Source organism: Dromiciops gliroides, chromosome 2 (assembly GCF_019393635.1).
Source record: "Dromiciops gliroides isolate mDroGli1 chromosome 2, mDroGli1.pri, whole genome shotgun sequence".
Lineage (NCBI taxonomy): Eukaryota > Metazoa > Chordata > Mammalia > Microbiotheria > Microbiotheriidae > Dromiciops > Dromiciops gliroides.
In genome coordinates this window covers 586,052,651-586,073,528 of record NC_057862.1, presented here as the reverse complement: position 1 = coordinate 586,073,528, position 20,878 = coordinate 586,052,651, and the positions used below count along the sequence as shown (strand labels likewise).

At 36.5% G+C, this 20,878-nt stretch overlaps 1 protein-coding gene across 4 annotated transcripts in view; it reads right to left on the bottom strand.

Annotated features, from left to right (window-relative positions):
• The window catches only part of USP34 (ubiquitin specific peptidase 34), a 313,145-nt gene that overhangs the window by 193,038 nt on the left and 99,229 nt on the right, over positions 1-20,878 (bottom strand). For all 4 annotated transcript variants that reach the window (XM_043983440.1, XM_043983444.1, XM_043983443.1 and 1 more), the window contains exons 6-8: positions 13,698-13,765; positions 10,725-10,917; positions 10,416-10,477 (exon numbers count right to left, since the gene is read on the bottom strand). In XM_043983440.1, coding sequence (XP_043839375.1) covers positions 10,416-10,477; positions 10,725-10,917; positions 13,698-13,765 — 323 coding nt within the window. The remainder of the gene's footprint in view (positions 1-10,415; positions 10,478-10,724; positions 10,918-13,697; positions 13,766-20,878) is intronic.

The following is a 20,878-nucleotide window of genomic DNA, read 5'->3' as shown; positions in this document are numbered from 1 at the left end:
TATCTATTTCCATATGAAAAAATGCTCTAAATCACTACTGATTAGAGAGATGGAAATTAAAACAACTCTGAGGTACCACCTGACACCTATCAGATTGGCTAAAATGACAAAAAAGGAAAATAATAAATGTTGGAGAAACTGTGGGAAAATTGGAACACTAATGCATTGTTGGTGGAGCTGTGAACCGATCCAACTATTCTGGAGAGCAATTTGGAATTATCCCCAAAGGGCTATAAAGCTGTGCATACCCTTTGACCAAGCAATACCACTCTTGGGTCTTTTTCCCAAAGAGATCATAAAAAAGGGAAAAGGACCCACATGCACAAAAATATTTATAGCTGCTCTGTACATGGTGGCAAGGAATTGGAAGTTGAGGGGATGCCCATCAATTGGGGAATGGTTGGACAAGCTGTGGTATATGAATGTAATGGAATTCTATTGTGCTGTAAGATACGATGAGCAGGTGGAGTTCAGAGAAACCTGGAAGGACTTCCATGAACTGATGAGTGAGATGAGCAGAACCAGAAGAACATTATACACAGTATCATCAACATTATGTGTTAATCAACTGTGATAGACTAGATTCTTCTCACCAATCCAACGGAACAAGAAAGTTACAAAGGACTCGTGATGGAAAAGACTCTCCAAATACAGAAAAAAAAGAACTGTGGAATATGGATGCTGATTGGACCATACTATTTCTTTTCTTTTTGGTGCTACTGGTTTTCTGATTTGAGGTTTTTCCGTTGTGCTCTGACTAATGCAGAAATGTTTAATGTTATTATAATTATGTTATTATGCATATATAACCTATATCAGATTGCCTGCTGTCTAGGGGAGGGAGGGAGAAAAATTTGAAATTGGAAATCTTATATAAACAAATGTTGAAAACTATTTCTACATGTAACTGGAAAATAATAAAATACTTTTATTTAAAAAAAAAGAAAAGCAACCAAGAAGGAAAGAGAGTAACTGATCTGCTACATTGCCTTGGGAAATGAACTTGGTGGAATGAATGCGTTATTTAAGAAATAATACAAATTTGATCGCACTCTTCCCAAAGGTTATTAGGGCAGAAGGTGACCTTGAGTGTTGGTGAAGGTAGAGGGAAAGAATGCTCTGTAACTTGTGTTCTTTATCTTCTCAGTAAACATCCATTTGTAAAAGTTAAAAAAAGAAAACAAACAAACAAAAAAAAAAAACCCACTGCATCATCACTCCTTTCTCTTCCTACCCCTATGATTCAGTCACCTTTCCTCTGCTGAGGTACATGACATTCATCTCTACTACCCAACTGAAATCCCAAGGTCACTTGCCCTCTTCCCTCAATAAAATCAGATCACAATTTTTCTCTCCTCCCCAACTTCTGCCCTCATACTAGGGAACTTCAAGAATACCTTAACCAATCAGATCCTCAACTTACTTACCATGATATATTTCTCCACTCCGCCTCAGCCATACACTAAGATGGTTATGTTCTTGGTCTTGCCATCATCCACAAATGTACCACCTGCATGTTCAAGAATTCCAAAATGCCCTTCACTGACCATTGACCTATTTTAGCCTCCAACCTCTCCCTGTCTTCCCATAGAAAATTCGGGGCAGCTAGGTGGCGCAGTGGATAGAGCACCGGCCCTGGAGTCAGGAGTACCTGAGTTCAAATCCGGCCTCAGACACTTAACACTTACTAGCTGTGTGACCTTGGGCAAGTCACTTAACCCCAATTGCCTCACTAAAAATAAAAAAAAAAAAAAAAAAAAAAAAAGAAAATTCTACTATTCACCTACATCATTACCTCTAATTTCTTTAGCCACTCACCCCTCTTTTCCCCATCTTCACTCCTTGATGAACCAATTAAACTCTTAAGTCTCTAACCCCTTATTCTTTTCACTGGTTATGCCCTGCTAAGCCTCAACCTTGATCATTCACACCATTCACCACCTTCACTCCTATATACCTGCTGCTAAACAAAAGTAGAGAAAAACTAAGCAGCTTTTCTGATATAATACGCTAAACATTTATGTTAAGTAACCAACCAGGCTCTCTTTACTGGCAGGCAATAGTACAGTACCTCCTTCATCAAGTCACTATCCCACTCTCCACAGTAGATCTTCCAGACCATTTATCTGTCCTTAAACTTCCCATGGCCTCTCTTCCTCCCACCCTTTCAACTGACAATCTTCCCTCTTATTTTACAGAAAAAAAAGAGGTTATTCACTTTGAGCTCACTTTTTTCTTCATCTCCTATCAGTAAAATACCTTCTGCTATCTCCACCCTTCACTTTTATCTTACCAAAGAGGTGGCCTTACTCCTTATCAAGGCCAACCCCCCTACCTGTTCAAATAATTCCATTCCACCCTGTCTTCTCAAACAGATTGTCCTATTTTCAATCTGTCTACTGGCTATAAACATGTCCTTGTCTCCCTCATCCTCAAAAAACCCTCGCGTGGTTTGTCCTACCCTGCTATCATCCTGTGGGTCTTCTGTCCTTTGTGGCCAAACTCCTTAAAAGGCCATCTAGGGGCAGCTAGGTGGCCCAGTGGATAGAGCACCGGTCCTGGATTCAGGAATACCTGAGTTCAAATCCGGCCTCAGACCCTTGACACTTAGTAGCTGTGTGACCCTGGGCAAGTCACTTAACCCCAATTACCTCACCCCCCCCCAAAAAAAGGGGCAATCTACACTAAGTGTTATACTTTCATTCCTCTTACTTTCTAATTAACTCCTTACAATCAGGCTTCCAACCTCATTTCCTTGAAATGGTTCTCTCCAAAGTAATCAATGACCTTTTAATTACCAAATACAAAGGCATTTTTTCAATCATTCTTTCCAACCTCTCTAAAGCCTTTAATATTGTTATTCACCCTCTCCTCACTAATACTCTCTTCTCTTGAGTTTTCAGAATACCATTCTTTCTCCTCCTACCTAGACTGCTGCTTTTCAATCTTATTTGCAGGATCCTCATCCAGGTCACACCCTAAAGGTGTCCTTCAAGGGTCAGTGCTGGGCCCTCTTCTCTTCTCCCACTATACTACTTAACTGGATGATGCCATCATCTCCCATGGATTTAATTATATAATTTCTTTGATGGTAATTCACAAAACAACCTATCCTGCCCTAACTTTTCTACTAATCTCCAATATCCTATCAAATGTGAAATCCCCTCTTTGGTGTTCAAAGCCTCTCAACTACCTCCCTCTTTTCCAGTCTTCTCATACTTTACTCCTTGCCATTTACTCTTTTAGTGAACACTAGCCTACTTGCTGATCCACTAAGACTCTCCTAACTCCAGGAATCTTTTGCAGCAGTCCTCTAAGCCTGGAATACACTCCTTCCTCAACTTTGCCCACTGACTTCCTTTAAGTCAAAGTTCCAGAAGGCCAACCCAGCAATCCCCAAAGCCTATTGTTTGTTGATTCAGAGGATTCTACCTGAAGGTATGTGCATTTCCATGGGACCAAACAAACCTAAGGCCCTCCAGCTCAAGGTCCAGTCCTCCCTGAGATCCTCCCAAACTGTTTTGGGTGGACAACTGCTTTACTGAACTTAATTATTTCTGCACTCAAAGTTCACTTTAAGGTGATGTTTTACCTTGTTTGTGGGTGAATTTAGGAGAGCCCAGTATTTCCTATCTTATTCCTTCATCTTCCTGGTATTATTAGTTCTTAAACATCAGTTTCTGTTTAGAGACATCAAGTATGATTGTTTAGTGTTGAAGAAGCTTAGTCACCAGGTGGCAGTTCCTAATAGATTAATGTTATTTAACATAAAACTCATTTAAATTTAAATATTCATATATCCACCATTATTATCTTTATATAATTTTGCCAATTTTATTAAGATACTTACTGCACTGCACTTATTTTTATGTATTTTGTTTTTAGGTATCTGTATACCTACTATTTCTCAGATGGAATTTAAGAATTTTAAGACTGAGAATGGATTCTTTTTTTTTGTTGTTGTTTCTTTATCCTTAGCATCTAGCACAGAACCTGGTACAGAGCAAATGCTCAATAAATGTTTTGTGAATGATTTATTTAAAGAAATCAGACACAGGTCATGCTACTGCTAACAATTTATAATACCATTATAAATTTTTGCTCACTCTAGCTGCTAAAACCCAAACTGAAAGTCAGCCAGAACTTAAAACGCCTTTCCCTAGAACTTGAAATTACCAGACTTCCCTGATGCAAGGGGAAAAGTGTATTTAACTTTAAAAGTCTTCAGTGAAAACTGAGTCTAAGAAGAAAGAACCCAAAAGTATTGCCTTCAGTTTCCTGGCAAGCCAGACTGTCCCTAAAGGCAACAAAAACTTCATCAAAAGAGCAAAGTAGGCTCCATTTCCTTTCTATGGAGATGAGAAATTTGCGAGAAGTGCCTGTGTACTTCCTTTTTTTTTTTTGGGGGGGGGGGGAAGGGTGGTGGTGGTGGTGGTGAGGCAATTGGGATTAAGTGACTTGCCCAGGGTCACAACAGCTATTACCTGCCAAGTGTCTGAGGCCGGATTTAAACTCAGGTCCTCCTGACTCCAGGGCCAGTGCTCTATCCAGTGTGCCACCTAGCTGCCCGCCTGTGTACTCAGGCACCAGATCAGGACTGAGTTAGCTCCAGAACCACCACCCTTCATTCCAGTCTCCCCCACCCCTCGGGGCTACTGCCTTTGTGGCTTGAGAGGGAGAGAGATGGCTTGAGAGATCTGGAGCTGCCCCTCGCCCAACTTCTACCAGCCACCACCATTGCGGGATGGTCTTCCCCCACCAAGGGAACTTTCCACAGTCAGATGATCACCTCATTAGATCACCATCAGTCCTCTAAAAATTATTTGCTTGTCTCCTACTCAAGGAGATAGGTAAAATCTCCTTGGAATGAAAGAGATGCTCAGAAAATGGAGTACTGAAATTATTCCTTCTATATTTCATTTCAAATTTTTTTTTTGAGGCAATGGGGGTTAAGTGACTTGCCCAGGGTCACACAGCTAGTAAGTGTCAAGTGTCTGAGACAGGATTTGAACTCAGGTACTCCTGACTCCAGGGCCAGTGCTCTATCCACTGCGCCACCTAGCTGCCCCTCATTTCAAATTGTAACAAAGGATTCTCCTAACCAAAAACAAATGTGTATATAGTCTTTTCCTATTCTTTAAAAATAGGTAAGATGCTCTTTAGAAAAACACAATAGGGGCAGCTAGGTGGCGCAGTGGATAGAGCACCGGCCCTGGAGTCGGGAGTACCTGAGTTCAAATCTGGCCTCAGACACATAACACTTACTAGCTGTGTGACCCTGGGCAAGTCACTTAACCCCAATTGCCTCACTAAAAAGAAAAAAAGAAAAACACAATAAAAGTCACAACATAAATAACAAATAAATAGCCTGTGCAGAAGTAATGAAGCACAAAACCAATTAACAACCTCGGAAAACCAAATTTTCTTTCTTTCTTTTTTTTTTTGCAGGGCAATGGGGGCTAAGTGACTTGCCCAGGATCACACAGCTAGTAAATGTTAACTGTCTGAGGCCGGATCTGAACTCAGGTTCTCCTGAATCCAGGGCCGATGCTCTATCCACTGCGCCACCCACCTAGCTGCCTCAAACCAAATTTTCTGACTGTGGATTAAGTCATTTAAAAGATTACATAAATTTGTATAAGAGGGGAATGCCAATAGTATCTATATAAAATTAGCAATAGTACAGAAATTAGCAGAGATAAAGAAATTACAGCAAGGTCTAAGTAATAAAACATAAAAATATAAACTACAAAAAGGTAATCTAAAGCAATTTCTTGGTTCTAAAAATAATTTCAAGCTTACCATATGCAATGACTGATGAGCACTGAAGTTATATTATTTTGGAATACTTAACTTTACTCAGATTTGACCTACACTGCATTTCAAATAAAAAGACCCAGAAATATACACTATCATAAGATCATTAAAATGATGTCATACTGTAGACCTATACCACCCACCTTGCTAAAATGCAAGTTAAATACCCCAGAAACTTTTTATAGTACATTGTTTACAATCTTTATTTCATTTGAATATTTTATTTTTTTAATTTAAAACCAATTATTTTTTAAATGCTTAAACATTTTGTTATAAGTATTATAAAAATCTTTCAGTGATGTTATATTTTAGACATTTGGCAATTACCAATAAAAACCTCTGGATAAAATGTTAACATTACATATTTTCCTCCATTCTACTATTATTTAAGATTGAAAAACTTAAGTATACAAAGGAAAATATTTAGCATTCTTCATGTGGTTAAATATTTTGTACTTTAAATCCATTTTTCTGTAGCTTAAGAAATTTCACTAAAACACCTAAGTTTTAAAGAAAAATCATACGGCAATAAAGAAAATAGTAAATTAAAGTAGATGTCATTAATTGAGCTATGGTACAGTAAGAAATATCACAGCACTGTCATATCCTGTTGCCACCAACTCAAACCTTTTACCCTTTTATTTATTTATAACAACATTTTTTAAAATTAGCTACAATTTTTATATGTACTTTATATACATTACTATGTATTATATACTGCAAGGTGATAAATTGGAGTTATGGACTCAACCTCTTTCCTCACCTGTAAAACAGGGATAATAATAGCATCTATCTCCCAGACAAGGATCAAATCAAATAATATATGTAAAATGCTTTGTGGACTTACGCACTATTATAAATATTAGTCATTATTATTATTATTAGATCCTCACAAAAAAACACTAAGAAAGATACTAGTGTTATCTCCATTTAACAGTTGAAGAAAATAAAGCTGAGATTAACTAACTTGTCTGGGGTCATATACAAAGTATCTGAGGCAAGATTCAAACCTTGAATTTATTAATTCCTAGTCAAGCGTTCTATTTGCTATATCATGTTATTATTGTTGAATCCTTTCATTCCTGTCCAACTTTTCATGATTCCATTTGGGGTTTTCTTGGCAAAGATACTGGAGTGATTTGTCATTTCCTTCTCCAACAAACTTTACAAATGAGGAAACTGAGGCAAACAGGGTTAAGTGACTTGCCCAGAATCACATAGCTAGTAACTAAGGGTGTTTTTTAACTCATTAAGATGAGATTTCCTGATTCCAGGCCATTGCTCTATTCACTGAGCATAGCTACCCCATGACCGCTGAGTTTAAATTTAAGAAACAAAACAACCTAAAAGTTCTTTAATCAGTTTAAACAGATAAAAATAATTAATCAATAAAATAGAGGGTGGAGAGAAGGAAAAGAAATATATAAAGTTACAGATTAAACAATAAGAATGAGACTATTAGAAATTTTAAAGGCAAACATGAAATAAAATAGCTTTACATGTTGATTAGTCACATTATATCAAGTTTCTACACAAGAGACAGCTGATGTGTCATTTTTATAAGATTTTTCTACATAAATGGTTTTACCAGTGATATTAAATTTTAACTCTAACACCATGTGAGTTATAAACATTAAGGATACTGCAAGAATTTTTAATAAGTTTTAATCATATGCTCCTTTCTGCCACCCTCTCCCTAGAAAAAAAAGAACCTCTTTACCCACAATCCTAGATACTATACAACATGCAGTATATTTTTTACTTCGTAAATCGGAAGGTGTTAGGTTTCTGCATCCTTTCATGCACAGAAAATCTCTGATTCCAAAGTCCAATAAATAAATACCTATAATATCTTCTACTGGCACACAACTCTCTCAATTCAAGGTTTCAAATAATCAGTAAACAAATAAGCATTTGTTAAATGGCTACTGCATGCCAGGTATTATATTGGGTTCTGATATTAAGAAAAAAGTAAACCTTTTCTGCCTTCAAGGAGCTTACAATTCATTAAGGGAGACAACATATTCACATAAGTCTATACGGAATATATATAAACAAGATCTCATGTAATAAACATCTAGAGGGATAAGAACAGGTTTCATGCAGAAAGAAACATTCATGCTGAGCTTTAAAAGCAGCTAGAGATTCTAACAGGTGAGTAAAGAATGCATTATGTCAAGGAGGGGATGTCACAAGGAGGGCACAGAGATGAGAAATAATATGTATATTTAGGAAATAGCAAGGCCAGTTTGGCCTTGGACTGCTGAGTGCATGAAAAGAATTAATATAAAAAGCTGGAAAGAGAAAGCTGTAGTTGGGTAGTAAAACGTTTCAAAAACTTCAAAAAAGAAGAGTTTGCATTTGATCCTAGAAGTAATAGGGAGGCAACAGAGTTTATTGAACAAGGAAGTGGTATGGTCAGGCTTGTGCTCTAAGAACAGTATTTTGGCAGCTGAAAGGAAGACAGATAATGATTGTAACTTATACTCTTGAAGGACAAACCATTATAATTCCCAGCTATGCATTTACTAACAATCCCAGATATGTCTCCTTGCAATTCCCAGCCCCAAAACTGTGAAACAACTTTAACCAACTAAAACATGTTTTTATTCTTTTTAAATATTTATTACAAAATATCTACCATATAATTCTCCCTTCTGGCATACTTTCTGAAATGGGCTAGTACATAAAATTTCAATATATTTAAGACCCTTTAACAGTTAAAAATTTTATTATTTTAACCTTTATTTAATTACTTATTTATGCAACAATCATGTCCTCACCTTAGAAATAAAGAAACAGAATTTCTTGATCTCAAAAAATATCATTCATTGATGTTTCTTTTAAGAAAAATTGACATGGGGTTGAATGCTTAATACTACTCTAGCAGCTGAATTAATAAGGGAAAAGAGGTAAGAATTATCTATGTACTTATATGTGGCTTTAAATAGCCATTTTGAGATAAGAAGAGTTTCTTGGAAACTTTATTTCCAAAACAGAATACAGAACTAATACAGTTAATATAAACGTCTTGTAAAGAGGGAAACCGCAAACTTTAAATTTCTTTCCCCAATGTTTTTTTCTGTTTTATAACCAGTGAATTTATTAAGACTACAGAACTAAGGCTGTTTTAAATACTAACTGCTTTGCAGAAAACTTGGGGGGGGGGGGGGAAGGTATCTGATAAAGGCTTCATTTCTTAAACATATAGAGAATGGAGTGAAATTTATAAGAACACAAGAATATGAACAGGGAGTTTTCAGACGAAGAAATCAAAGTCAGCTATAGTCATATGAAAAAAATACTCTAATCACTAATGATTAGAGAAAAGCAAATTAACAACTCTGAGGTATATACCTATCAGGTTGGCTAATATGACAAAAGAAGGAAAATAATAAATGTTGGAGGGGATATGGAGAAACAGACAGTAATGTACTGTTGGTGGAGTTGTGAACCAATACAAGATTCTGGAGAGCAATATGGAATTATGCCCAAAGGACTATAAAACTGTGCATACCATTGATCCAGCAATACCACTACTAGGTCTTTATCCAAAGAGGTTTTTTTAAAAAAATGAAAAGGACCTACATGTACAAAAATATTTATAGCAGCTCTTTTTTGTGATGGCTAAGAATTAGAAATCGAGGGACAGATAGATAGCCCTGGAGTCAGGAGTTCAAATCAAGAGTTCAAATCTGGCCTCAGACACTTAACACTTACTAGCTGTGTGACCCTGGGCAAGTCACTTAACCCCAATTGCCTCACTTTTTAAAAAATTTAAAAAAAAAAAGAATTAGAAATCAAGGGGATGTCCATCAATTGGGAAATAGCTGAACAAGTTATAGTATATGACTGTGATGGAATATTATTGAGGGCTTTCAGAAATACCTGGAAAAACCTACCTGAATTGATATAGTCAAGTGAGCAAAACCAGTTACTCTACACAGTAACAGCAATATTGTATGAGGAAGAACTGTGAAAGACCTGGCTATTCTCAGCAATACAATGATCCAACAGACTCATGATGAAAAATGCTATCCAACTCCAAAAAAAGAAAGAACTGATGTTGTCTGGTAACAGACTTAAGTATACTATTTTTCTTTCTTTCTTTCGGTCTGTCTCTTGTTCAAATCTTGCACAAAATGGCTAATATGGAAATGTTTTACATGACTGAACATATATAACCTATATCAGATTGTTTACCAACTCAGGGAGGTGGAAGGGGAGCAAGGGAAGGATAGAATTTGGAACTCAAAAAACATAAAAAACGCAAAAAACATTTTTTAAAAAGACACTTACTAGCTGTGTGACCCTGGGCAAGTCACTTAACCCCAACTGCCTCACCAAAAACAAAAAAAGAAAGAAAGAAGAATGCTAAAGTTTTTACAAGTAATTGGGGGAATATTTTGAAATATTAATTACTTTGAAGGATTTCTCATTTAAAATATGCTGTGACGCCTCAAAACACAATGTTTACAGTAGGTAGCTCATATATGTCATCATTGAAAGTTCTATAATCACAAAAGACCATATTAGGAGACTTGACTGTGCCTACAATGTATCTGTGCAGAAATATTCAAAATAACATTCTTACTTACGTTTCTGTGTCTGAAACTAAAGATTCATTATTGCACACATCATTGAAGGTGTGAAGCTGATTCTGTGATTAGAAAAAAGAAACATCACTTCAAAATGCAACCAGGAATATCTTCCGACCACTTTTTTTTAAGCAGTGTTAAGAAATTAAGCAATGTTAATATTTGGGAAAATAAGGTAACAATTAACAGTAAATAAATTATAATAATTTTTAAAAGATAAAAAGTATAAAGAATGGATTTCAATCATTTCTAACCTAGGCAAACAAAAATTTATCTAAAATAAATTACTAAAAATCACATGCAACTTACTGTTATCTGACTTAGTCCAGCCAACCTCATAGTCAATGTGGGTGACATAAAATATTTAAATGCAAGATCAAGGCTTTCTTTATCAAAGCACAAGGCTGTATCCAATGGTTCTTTCACTGTGCTCCACATTAAATCAGCCATGTTTCTAGCAGCACTCTGTCTTAAGTCCTGGTCAGAAAGTTTGCATAAATACCTGAAATAATTAGAAAGAAAAAATGAACCCCCAAAAAGGCAGATGTGTAAATAATTCCTTTCTACCTCAATCTTTAAAATATTCAATGAGAAAAATTCTGAATACTTTGCTATAAAACCAGAGTCCTTAGAATTAATTTAATACCTAAATAAGTAACTTCTACATGTCATGCAAGTAATGTTAGGGGAAAGTGGGATAGACATAGAAGGAAGGGAATCAAACAAAAGATCAGATTCATAATCAAAGTCTAAATAATGATAATCTACAAATGGCACACAATCCAAAAATATCTTGTCATGATGATACTGATAAGTAAACAAGGAATAAGACAGTATTCTTAGATAAGAAGAAAACATTAAGCTAAGATGTAGTAATTTCTTTAAAATAGGGGCAGCTAGGTGGCACAGTGGATAGAGCACCGGCCCTGGAGTCAGGAGTACCTGAGTTCAAATCCAGCCTCAGACACTTGACACTTACTAGCTGTGTGACCCTGGGCAAGTCACTTAACCCCAATTGCCTCACTAAAAAATAAAAAATTTTAAAATTTTAAAAAAGAATTTTCCCACTATAGCAAAATTAACTCAGGAATATAATAAGGGAATAGAACAATTTTATCTATAGATTTCTCAATGTAAAACATGTGCTTTGGTAATGAATGAGTTAATTCTCCCCCCATTTAAAAAAAATACAACTAAGAATTTCATGCATGTTGCTGTTTTGCACAATGCTGATATGAATGCCTACTAAAAATATGGTAACAATAGGCTCCAAAATATAATTTTATTATTTTTACTATGATGTAATTTTGCTAAAATGACTATCCTTAATATTTATATTCCTAGTCTGCAAGAGTCAGATGAAAATCATGAAATAATCTAAGGATCATCATCTCTAAGTGGAAAAAAAGTTACATTCAAAATCTGTGTGGGAAGGACAGAAAACTCACCTTCACCCTTTTGCTTTTCCAAACTGAGAGTTTTATGTTTTAATGTGTTTAGAAATTTATATGGATTTTGTCAATGGGCTATAATATTTATGGAAAGTTTAAAGTAAATTTCTATGTGATAAAAGGACAAAAGAAATGTAAAAAGATTAGTTCTTTTCTTCCTCCTCATCCCCAATCAAATTAGTTGATCAATCAATAAAATATACTGGTCTTTCCCTTCAAGATGTTCACAGATTTAAAAGGGGAACTAAAACCAAGAACATTATCAGAAAATAACTAAGTACTAAACTGTCACAGGATCATAACATTTAGAGACAGACTAACAAATGTTTGTTGACAATACTATTGTAACTTAATAGTTATAATAACAGAGAAGTTAAGTTGCTGAGTCAAAGTGATTAGCTCTTGAATTTGAGCATGGAGGAAGCAGAGATATGGTGGAAAAAATGTGAGATATAGAAACAGAAAGACAGTTTAAACTCTACATTCTCAATCAACAGGAGCCAAGGAAGAAAAAGCTGGGTGGCCCTAAGGTAATAACTTAACCTCTATGTGCCTCAGTCAACTCCCTAGGACTTATCTCTGAGTCAATGTTTACTAAAGTTAAAGTAACAGTTAAAGAATATAGATCATGGAGTTTCAAAGTTGTCAAAGACATTTACTTTGAATGATTTTAGGCAATAAAAACTGAGGTACTAACAGAGAAAGGTCAAATACACAGTTCCCTAGCAAAGCTACTATACTGGCACTAGCTGTATGAAACAGTAAAAATCTGGCTCCTTTACTTGGATTTCTACAGAGTGGACCAAAAGTAATGAAATCACTAACAGATTTCAATATTTAGTAACTCCTTTATTTTTTGTTTTTAATTTACAACACCATACCATGATATATAGTACATACAGGGACAAATATGTGTGTATAAATATATTCATATATGTGTGTATACACACATATGAAAAGAAAAAATAATTTTCAAAAAGTTATTAAGACATCAGACCCCTTTGTGACTTTTGGCCTACCCCATGGAACCTAGGAGATCATTTGCTGTGAACAGCACTGAAGTAAAATTTAGTACCCAGAATGGTTGGAATTCAGCTCAGGGCACACTAATTGCAGTCTCAGTTCCAGCACCAGCCTGGAACAGCAATTTTCACAATGGGCCAGAACTTACTATTATCTACCAAAGGAAATAAATGAACAATGTAGTTAAGTTAAAAGAGAAATATGGCAAAGCTGGAATACCAGGTGCATAGGCAAGAAAGATTCTCTCACAACACTACAGGGTATTCTGGCTCAAAAAGTTTGGGAGACAAAGAACAAATTCAATTCAATATTGGTGCTTAATGATTAGCTATATAACCCCAAACCAAATTTTCAGATGTCTTTTTCCTCATCTCTAAAATTAGGAGACTAACCTAGACAACTAAAACCTGTTCCTTCTCTAGAACTATGATCCTACAATCCTATAATGCCATACTCATCTTTGGCATTCAAAAAAGGAAGCTTCCCCCTCCAATACCTACCCCCCGAAATGAAAACAAACAAAAACAAAAATTGGCTTTGCATTAAGAAAAAAATTCCTAGAAGAGGTTCTAAAAATTATTTTAAGAAAATTTAGCAACAAAGGCAAGACAGAATTGATGATGGAATCTGAGCCCATAACTCCAAAAAAAATGGGAATTTTCTAGCTCTTAGGTAATAAATGTACCAAAAAAACCCAAAAAACAAAAAAATTAGATGATTAGTCTAGACGGTCTTTGAGGTAATAAATGTAACTGTTTGTATAATGTAATACATGTATTAAATGAATATATTTTATGGAAAAACTTACCTGATAACATAGGTCCTAAATGGAATAATATGCTGCATGACAGCAGGTATATGCAGCCATATTCTAATCTATAAGAAAAATAAGAGTATTACTTTCTACACAAATATATAATAATGATTACAAGCAAAGAATCGTATAAAAACCAATAAGGATTGGTATCTTGACACATAAAAAAAGACTTTTTAAAAAAAATTAAAATAAAAAGACTATTTAAATTGTATATTCTATAGGATATGAAAGGCAACATGGTATAGTAGAGAACTAGCCTCAAAACCTGAAGACCTGAGTTCAAATCCAAACCCAACTAAGGATAAATCATTTAACCTCAATGTTCTAGGCAACACTCTAGCAAAGAAGCTTCTCTGAAAGTGGGAGTTTCTTCGTCCAAGAGCTCCTTATACCAATGAAATCAAAGGCCCCATTCCTATTCCCCATTTTTAAAGGATAAATGATAATACTATATGCAGAGTAGTTCTTTGTTTTAAAAAATTATTATTTTACAAACAACTAGTTGTGCTTTTTTTTGTAGGCAACACATTGAGAAATTTCACATCTACCTTTCTAGATTTACTGAACATTACTTACTCTCCTTTTACATATGTTTTACTCAAAATGACCTTTCTTGTTCTTTCTCCTACATGGCATCCTATATCCTGTCTATATACATATGCACAGACTGCTCAGAAAGATTTCACCCCTCACCTTCAATAGTAGAATCCTTGGCTTCTGGAAGGGATCAAAGGCCCAGCCTGAAAATTTGTAATCTCTCCTCTTCCCAGACAAAATTGCATTGATTGATTTAAGTACGATCAGCCAGCATTTATAAGGGGCTGTACTAAGCACTGGTGATTGGATCAAGCACAATGCTAAGTGCTAGTGATTCAAAGAAAAATAAAATCAAGTCCCTGCTATTAAATTCTGAGAGAAGGGGGAAGAAAAGTGAATGTGTGTATCTATATAAGTAATACACATACATGAAGGCACACAGGCACACAGGCACACACACACATGGTGGAAGAAAGCCTTAGAGAGGAAAGTGGTTAGGAACCAGGGACAATAAGAGCCACATGCAAAAGATGGTGATTCACCTAAATCTTAAAGAAAGGCAGGGAATCTAAAAAGGTCTGGGTTGGGAAGGAAAGCATTCTAGGCTTGAGGAGGAGCCAATGCAAAGGCATGAAGATGAGAGATGAAGTTGTCTGTGAAGGACAAAAAGTAGGCTATTGCTGCTAGACAATAGAGCTGGTTATGAAGAAATTTAACTGTCCAAGAAAGGAGTTTATATTTCATCTTCAATATAACAGAGAGCCACTGGAGTTTGTTTTTGTTTTGTTTTGTTTTTTGGTGAGGCAATTGAGGTTAAGTGACTTGCCCAGGGTCACACAGCTAGTAAGTATCTGAGGCCAGATTTGAACTCAGGTACTCCTGAATCCAGGGCCGGTACTTATCCACTGCACCATCTAGCTGCCCTGAGCCACTGGAGTTTAAGTATTACAGAAAGCAATATTTTCAGGGGCTCTGACATGCAAGGTAGGCTAGCTTTTCCTATATTACCAAGGCAAACCCCTCTAAATAGATATGCAATGCCATTCTATCCTATCTCCTCCAACAGACTTCCCCATCATTCCCACTGCATCATCTTCAATTTCTCCCTCTCCAACTAGGCTCCTTCTCAATTGCCCACAAACATGTCCAAGTCTACCCCACTGTCAAAAAACCCTCATTTGATCCCTACTAAATATTGTCCTATACCTCTTCTGCCCTTTTTGGCTAAACTCCTTGAGAAGACCATCTACAATAGGTGTCTCAGTTTCCATCTCTTTCTAAAGCATTACAATATTGCTTCTGATCTCACCATTCCAAAGAAACTGCTGTCTCTAAAATTATCAGTGATCTATTAGCTACCAAATCCAATGTCCTCTTCTCAATCCTCATTCTTCTTAACCTCTGGAAAGGCACACCACCCTCTTCTCTTTGATAATCTCTTCTCTTTAGGTTTTCAGTACTCATTCCTATGCTACTTAATCGCCTTTGTTAAACACTTATCCAGGTCACACACCCTGGCCTCTCTAGTACCCTCCCTCTTCTATCACTTCATGGGATGATCTGATCAGCTTCTGTGGATTTAATTGTCATCTCAATGCAGAAAATTCTCAAATATACAAATCTTGTCCTAACCTCTGGCGGACCTCCAATCTCACATCTCCAACAGCCTTTCAAAATTAATGTCCAGAAGATATCTTAAACAATATGTCCACAACTGAACTCATCTTCACACTTTCCAATACCTTCAAGGTATTGAAGTCCTCCCAGGCTCAAATCCTAGCTGTCATTCTTGAATACATTGTTTCTCATTCCCAATATCCAATCTGTTGCCAAGGCCTGTCAATTTTGCATTCACAACATCTCTCAAATACACCCCCTTCTCTCCACTGATATTGACAGCACTCCAGTATAGCCTCTCATCATCTCATGTCTGGCTAATGCAAAAGACTGCTGGTTGGTCTGCCTACCATGGGAGGTAGGGGTGGGGATAGGGTCTGATCCTCTCCCCACCCCAATACATCCTCCATTCACTCATCAAAGTGATTTTCCTAAAGCAGAGGTCCAGCAATGTCAGCCCCACTAATTAATAAACTCCAATGGCTCACTCTAGGACCAAATGCAAAATACTGTTTGGCATTCAAAGCTTTTCATAACCTACCCAATCTCTAGTTTTCCTATCTTCTTATAGCCTACTTCCCATCACAGACTCTTTAATTCAGTGACACTGAGTGACAACTTTGTGTCCTCTCTGAATATCCTTGCTTAATAATTTTCTTTTTGTATAGCTAAATAAATGTTTTTTAACTGTTGAATGGTTGCTGGTTCTGGGAGGCAAGATGGCAGAGAGAAACCAGGAAGTTGCATGAACTCTCACAAATTTCCCTCAGAAAGTTAAATTAAGCCTATAAAAAGAGTGAAAATTTTCCAGCTTAAGATAATCTAGAAGGTCTTTAGAAAAGGTCTGTCTCATCTCACCTGGGTAAAAGGGGAATGCAGTTCATCACAGAAGTTGTCTGGGCAAGCCTGTAGAAGGCTCTTAGCTATAGCACAGATCAGATCAGCACATGAGGACCCTCAAGTTCTAGTTCAGCAAGCTAGTGGTGCTGATAGAAGGGAGGGTGTAAAACTAGGAGGCAAAGAGGGAAAGAAAAGGGAGGGGGGGGCAGCTAGGTGGCACAGTGGATGGGGCACTGCCCCATGATTCAGGAGGACCTGAGTTCAAATCTGGCCTCAGACACTTGACACTAGCTGTGTGACCCTGGGCAAGTCACTTAACCCCAATTGCCTCGAGAAGAGAAGAGAAGAGAAGAGAAGAGAAGAGAAGAGAAGATAAGAGAAGAGAAGAGAAGAGAAGAGAAGAGAAGAGAAGAGAAGAGAAGAGAAGAGAAGAGAAGAGAAGAGGGAGGTGGGATTGATAGAAGGGAGGGCAAAACTAGGAAACAAAAGGAGAAAGGACAAAAGGAAAATAGGGCTAATAGAAGGAAGGGTAGATTGGTGAAGGTGGTGATCATATGCAAAACACTGGTGATAAGGGACTGGGAAAGGAGACAGGAAAGTACAAACAAGGGGAAAAACAGGATTCAGGGAAATACACAGTAGTCGTAACTGTGAATGTGAATGGGTTGAACTCTCCCATAAAACAACAGCAAATAGAGTAGATTAAAAAACAGAACCCTAAAATATGCTGTTTACAAGAAACACATTTGAAGCAAATACACACAAGAGTACAAGTAAAAGGCAGAATATATTATGCTTCAGCTGAAGTCAAAAAAGCAGAGGTAGCAATCCTTATCTCAGACAAAGCAAAAGACCTAATTAAAAAAGATAAGGAAGGAAACTACACCTAGCTAAAAGGTGAAGTAATATCAATACAAACATGTATGCACCAAGTGGTACAGCATTCAGATTCTTAAAGAAGTTAAGTGAGTTACATAAAGAAGCAGATCACAAAACAATATTAGTGGGGTACTTCAACCATCCCCTCTCAGAACTAGATAAAATCTAACCACAAAATTAATAAGAAAGATAAGGAGGTGGGGCAACTAGGTGGCACAGTGGATAGAACACCGGCCCTGGAGTCAGGAGTACCTGAGTTCAAATCTGGCCTCAGACACTTAACACTTACTAGCTGTGTGACCTTGGGCAAGTCACTTAACCCCAACTGCCTCACTAAAAAAAAGAAAGATAAGGAGGTAAATAGAATTTTAGAAAAATTAAATATGATTGATAGACCTCTGGAGAAAACTGAATAAGGATAGGAAGGAATATATATACCTTTTTCTCAACAGTACATGGGACCTACACAAAAACTGGCCACATATTAGGGCATAAAAACTTCACAGTCAAGTGCAGAAAGCAATAATAAATGCATCATTTTCAGATCATGGAAAAACTGTCGAATGATGTGGTAAAAGTCTTTTGTTCTAATATCAGAACTAAAATACCAAAGAACATGGCCAAACCCATACTTTAAGACAATTACTCTGGTAACTGTGTCAACTAACAAGCTTTTACTTTTTTTTTTTTCTTTCTTTTCTTTTTTTTTGGTGAGGCAATTGGGGTTAAGTGACTTGCCCAGGGTCACACAGCTAGTGTTAAGTGTCTGAGGCTGGATTTGAACTCAGGTCCTCCTGACTCCAGGGCCGGTGCTCTATCCACTGCGCCACCTAGCTGCCCCTTACTTTTTTTTTGAGTGCTTATTAGTTGCCAAGCACTATGCTCAACACTGAGGACACAAAGTAAGGTAAAAATAGTTGCTGCCTTGAAGGAACACACATTATAATGGGAGATAAATGTGTAAATAACAAGGTACATACAAACATTAGAAAAAAAAGATAGGCCATTTCAGAAATATCACATGGTTAAAATGGTAACCTTGTTCTTTTTCTCTGGAGTGGCTTTCTAGCCTACCTTCTGTAAGAATCACTAGCCATAAAGATCTAACAACCTAATTGAGCAAGGTGCTATGACCTATCAAACTGTCAAGCCTCTTATGAAATCCAAAGTCAAATCCAGTAATCAACTTTCTTTATATGACAAAACAATAGCACATTGGTCCAACTAAGTACTATAGAATTCTGTATTGGCTATGTAACATAAACCCAGCACAGCTGTATAGCTACATTTCACTCAAGCTGAAGTCATAAAAAATTATGCCCTGGGGCAGCTAGGTGGCGCAGTGGATAGAGCACCGGCCCTGGAGTCAGGAGTACCTGAGTTCAAATCCGGCCTTGGACACTTAACACTTACTAGCTGTGTGACCCTGGGCAAGTCACTTAACCCCAATTGCCTCACTAAAAAAAAAAAAAGAAAAGAAAAGAAAAGAAAAATTATGCCCTTGGCAGTGAGCTCCCTCTTCTCTCCTGCTCTTCATCTCACATTATTACTTAAATGTCTTTTCCACCATCTCCACCTCTCTTTCACATCAAGAGGTAGTCTCTCTCCTTCACAAGGCAAATTCTGACATCATTAGTCTAGGTGAGTAATAGATAAAGGCCTGAACTAAAGTTGTGGCTGACTTAAATAGGGAGAAGTGTTAGATGTAAGAGATGTTATACAGGAAGAAATAACATGATTTGGCAACTTGGATTTATTATAAATATAGAATGAGGGAGAGGGAAGAGTCATGGATAAAACTAAGCTTGGAAGCCTAGAAGAATGGTAGTGTGCTCAATGGAAAATAAAAGAAATCTAGAAGAGGGGTGGCTTTGGGAATAAAGATAAATGCATTGTGATTTAGATGTTGAATCTGAGATATTCCCAGGATATCAAACTTGATGATATTCCCCAAGTAATAGGCAGTTACTTATCTGAAAGTGTCAGTGAGGAGATGGACTTGGGTAGAATATATAGATTTCTGATTCGTTTCTAAGGCATGAGTCTCAAAACTACTGATTTTAGTAGAGTATCCAATGAAAAGTAATACAAATTTTTCAAATTAAACCCCACCAGAAAAAAAAAGAAACAGCATGTTTTAAGCCACATTACATTCCCCAGTTGATGAATGATCAAAGGACATGAACAGGCAGAAGCAGGAAGGAGGTACAGTGGATAAGAGTACTAAAACTGGAATTAAAAATTCTGCCTCAAGACACTCACTAGGATGTATAATCTTGTATAATCTAATCTGGAAAACAAAAATAATAACATCTAAAAACTAAATTTGCTGTGAAGATAAAATAATATTTGTAAAGTGCTTAACAAACCTTTAATATACTATATGAATGCTAATTATTATTACTACCACTACTAATTATTTTTAGAGGAAGAAATCCAAGTTATCAATCAATGGCCATATGAAAAATGCTCCAAATAAACAATAAAAGAAATGTAAATTAAAGCAACTGTAAGGTTCCTTCTACTTCATACCCATTAGTTTTGCAAAGCTGGCAAAAAAGGAAAATTTAAAATGTTGGAGGAACTGCAGGAAAATAGTCACAATGATGGTAGAGCTGTGAATAGGTCCAGGTGTTCTGCTAAGTAAAATGGAACTCTGAACCTAAAGTTACAAAACTGCATATACCCTTTTTGATCCAGCTACAGCATTAATAAGTCTATAACTCCAAAGAGATCAAAGAAAAAGGACTCATGCATACCAAATATTTTTAACTATATACCGATGATGATGATGATAAATAATATTTATAGCAGCTCTTTTGTGGTGACAAAGTACTAAAAATTTAGGGGGTAACCTTGAATTAGGGACTGGCTTATAATTTTTCTCTCCTCCCCAACTCCTGCCCTCATTCTAGGGGATTTCGACATATATATTCACTCTTCCCTCAAATACCTCAACATACTTCCCATGACCTACTCCTACATCCCACCTCAGTCACAAACAAAAAAAGCATAAATCACTTAGAATAGCGTTAATAATAGCTACTTTTTTTAAGCACTTAGGATAAGCAAAGTCCTTTGCATTTAATTTGATCACTTATTTAGGAATATCAGGAAAGGCTTACTGTTTTTAAGCATTTATTAAAGTATATTAGGGGTTAGCAGAGAGAGAGAGAGAGAGAGAGAGAGAGAGAGAGAGAGAGAGAGAGAGAGAGAGAGAGAAAACCGCTTTTACCTAGCTTCCAAAGAGCAGGAAAGGCTTACTGTATAAAATGATACCTTCACTGGGGTTTGAAGAA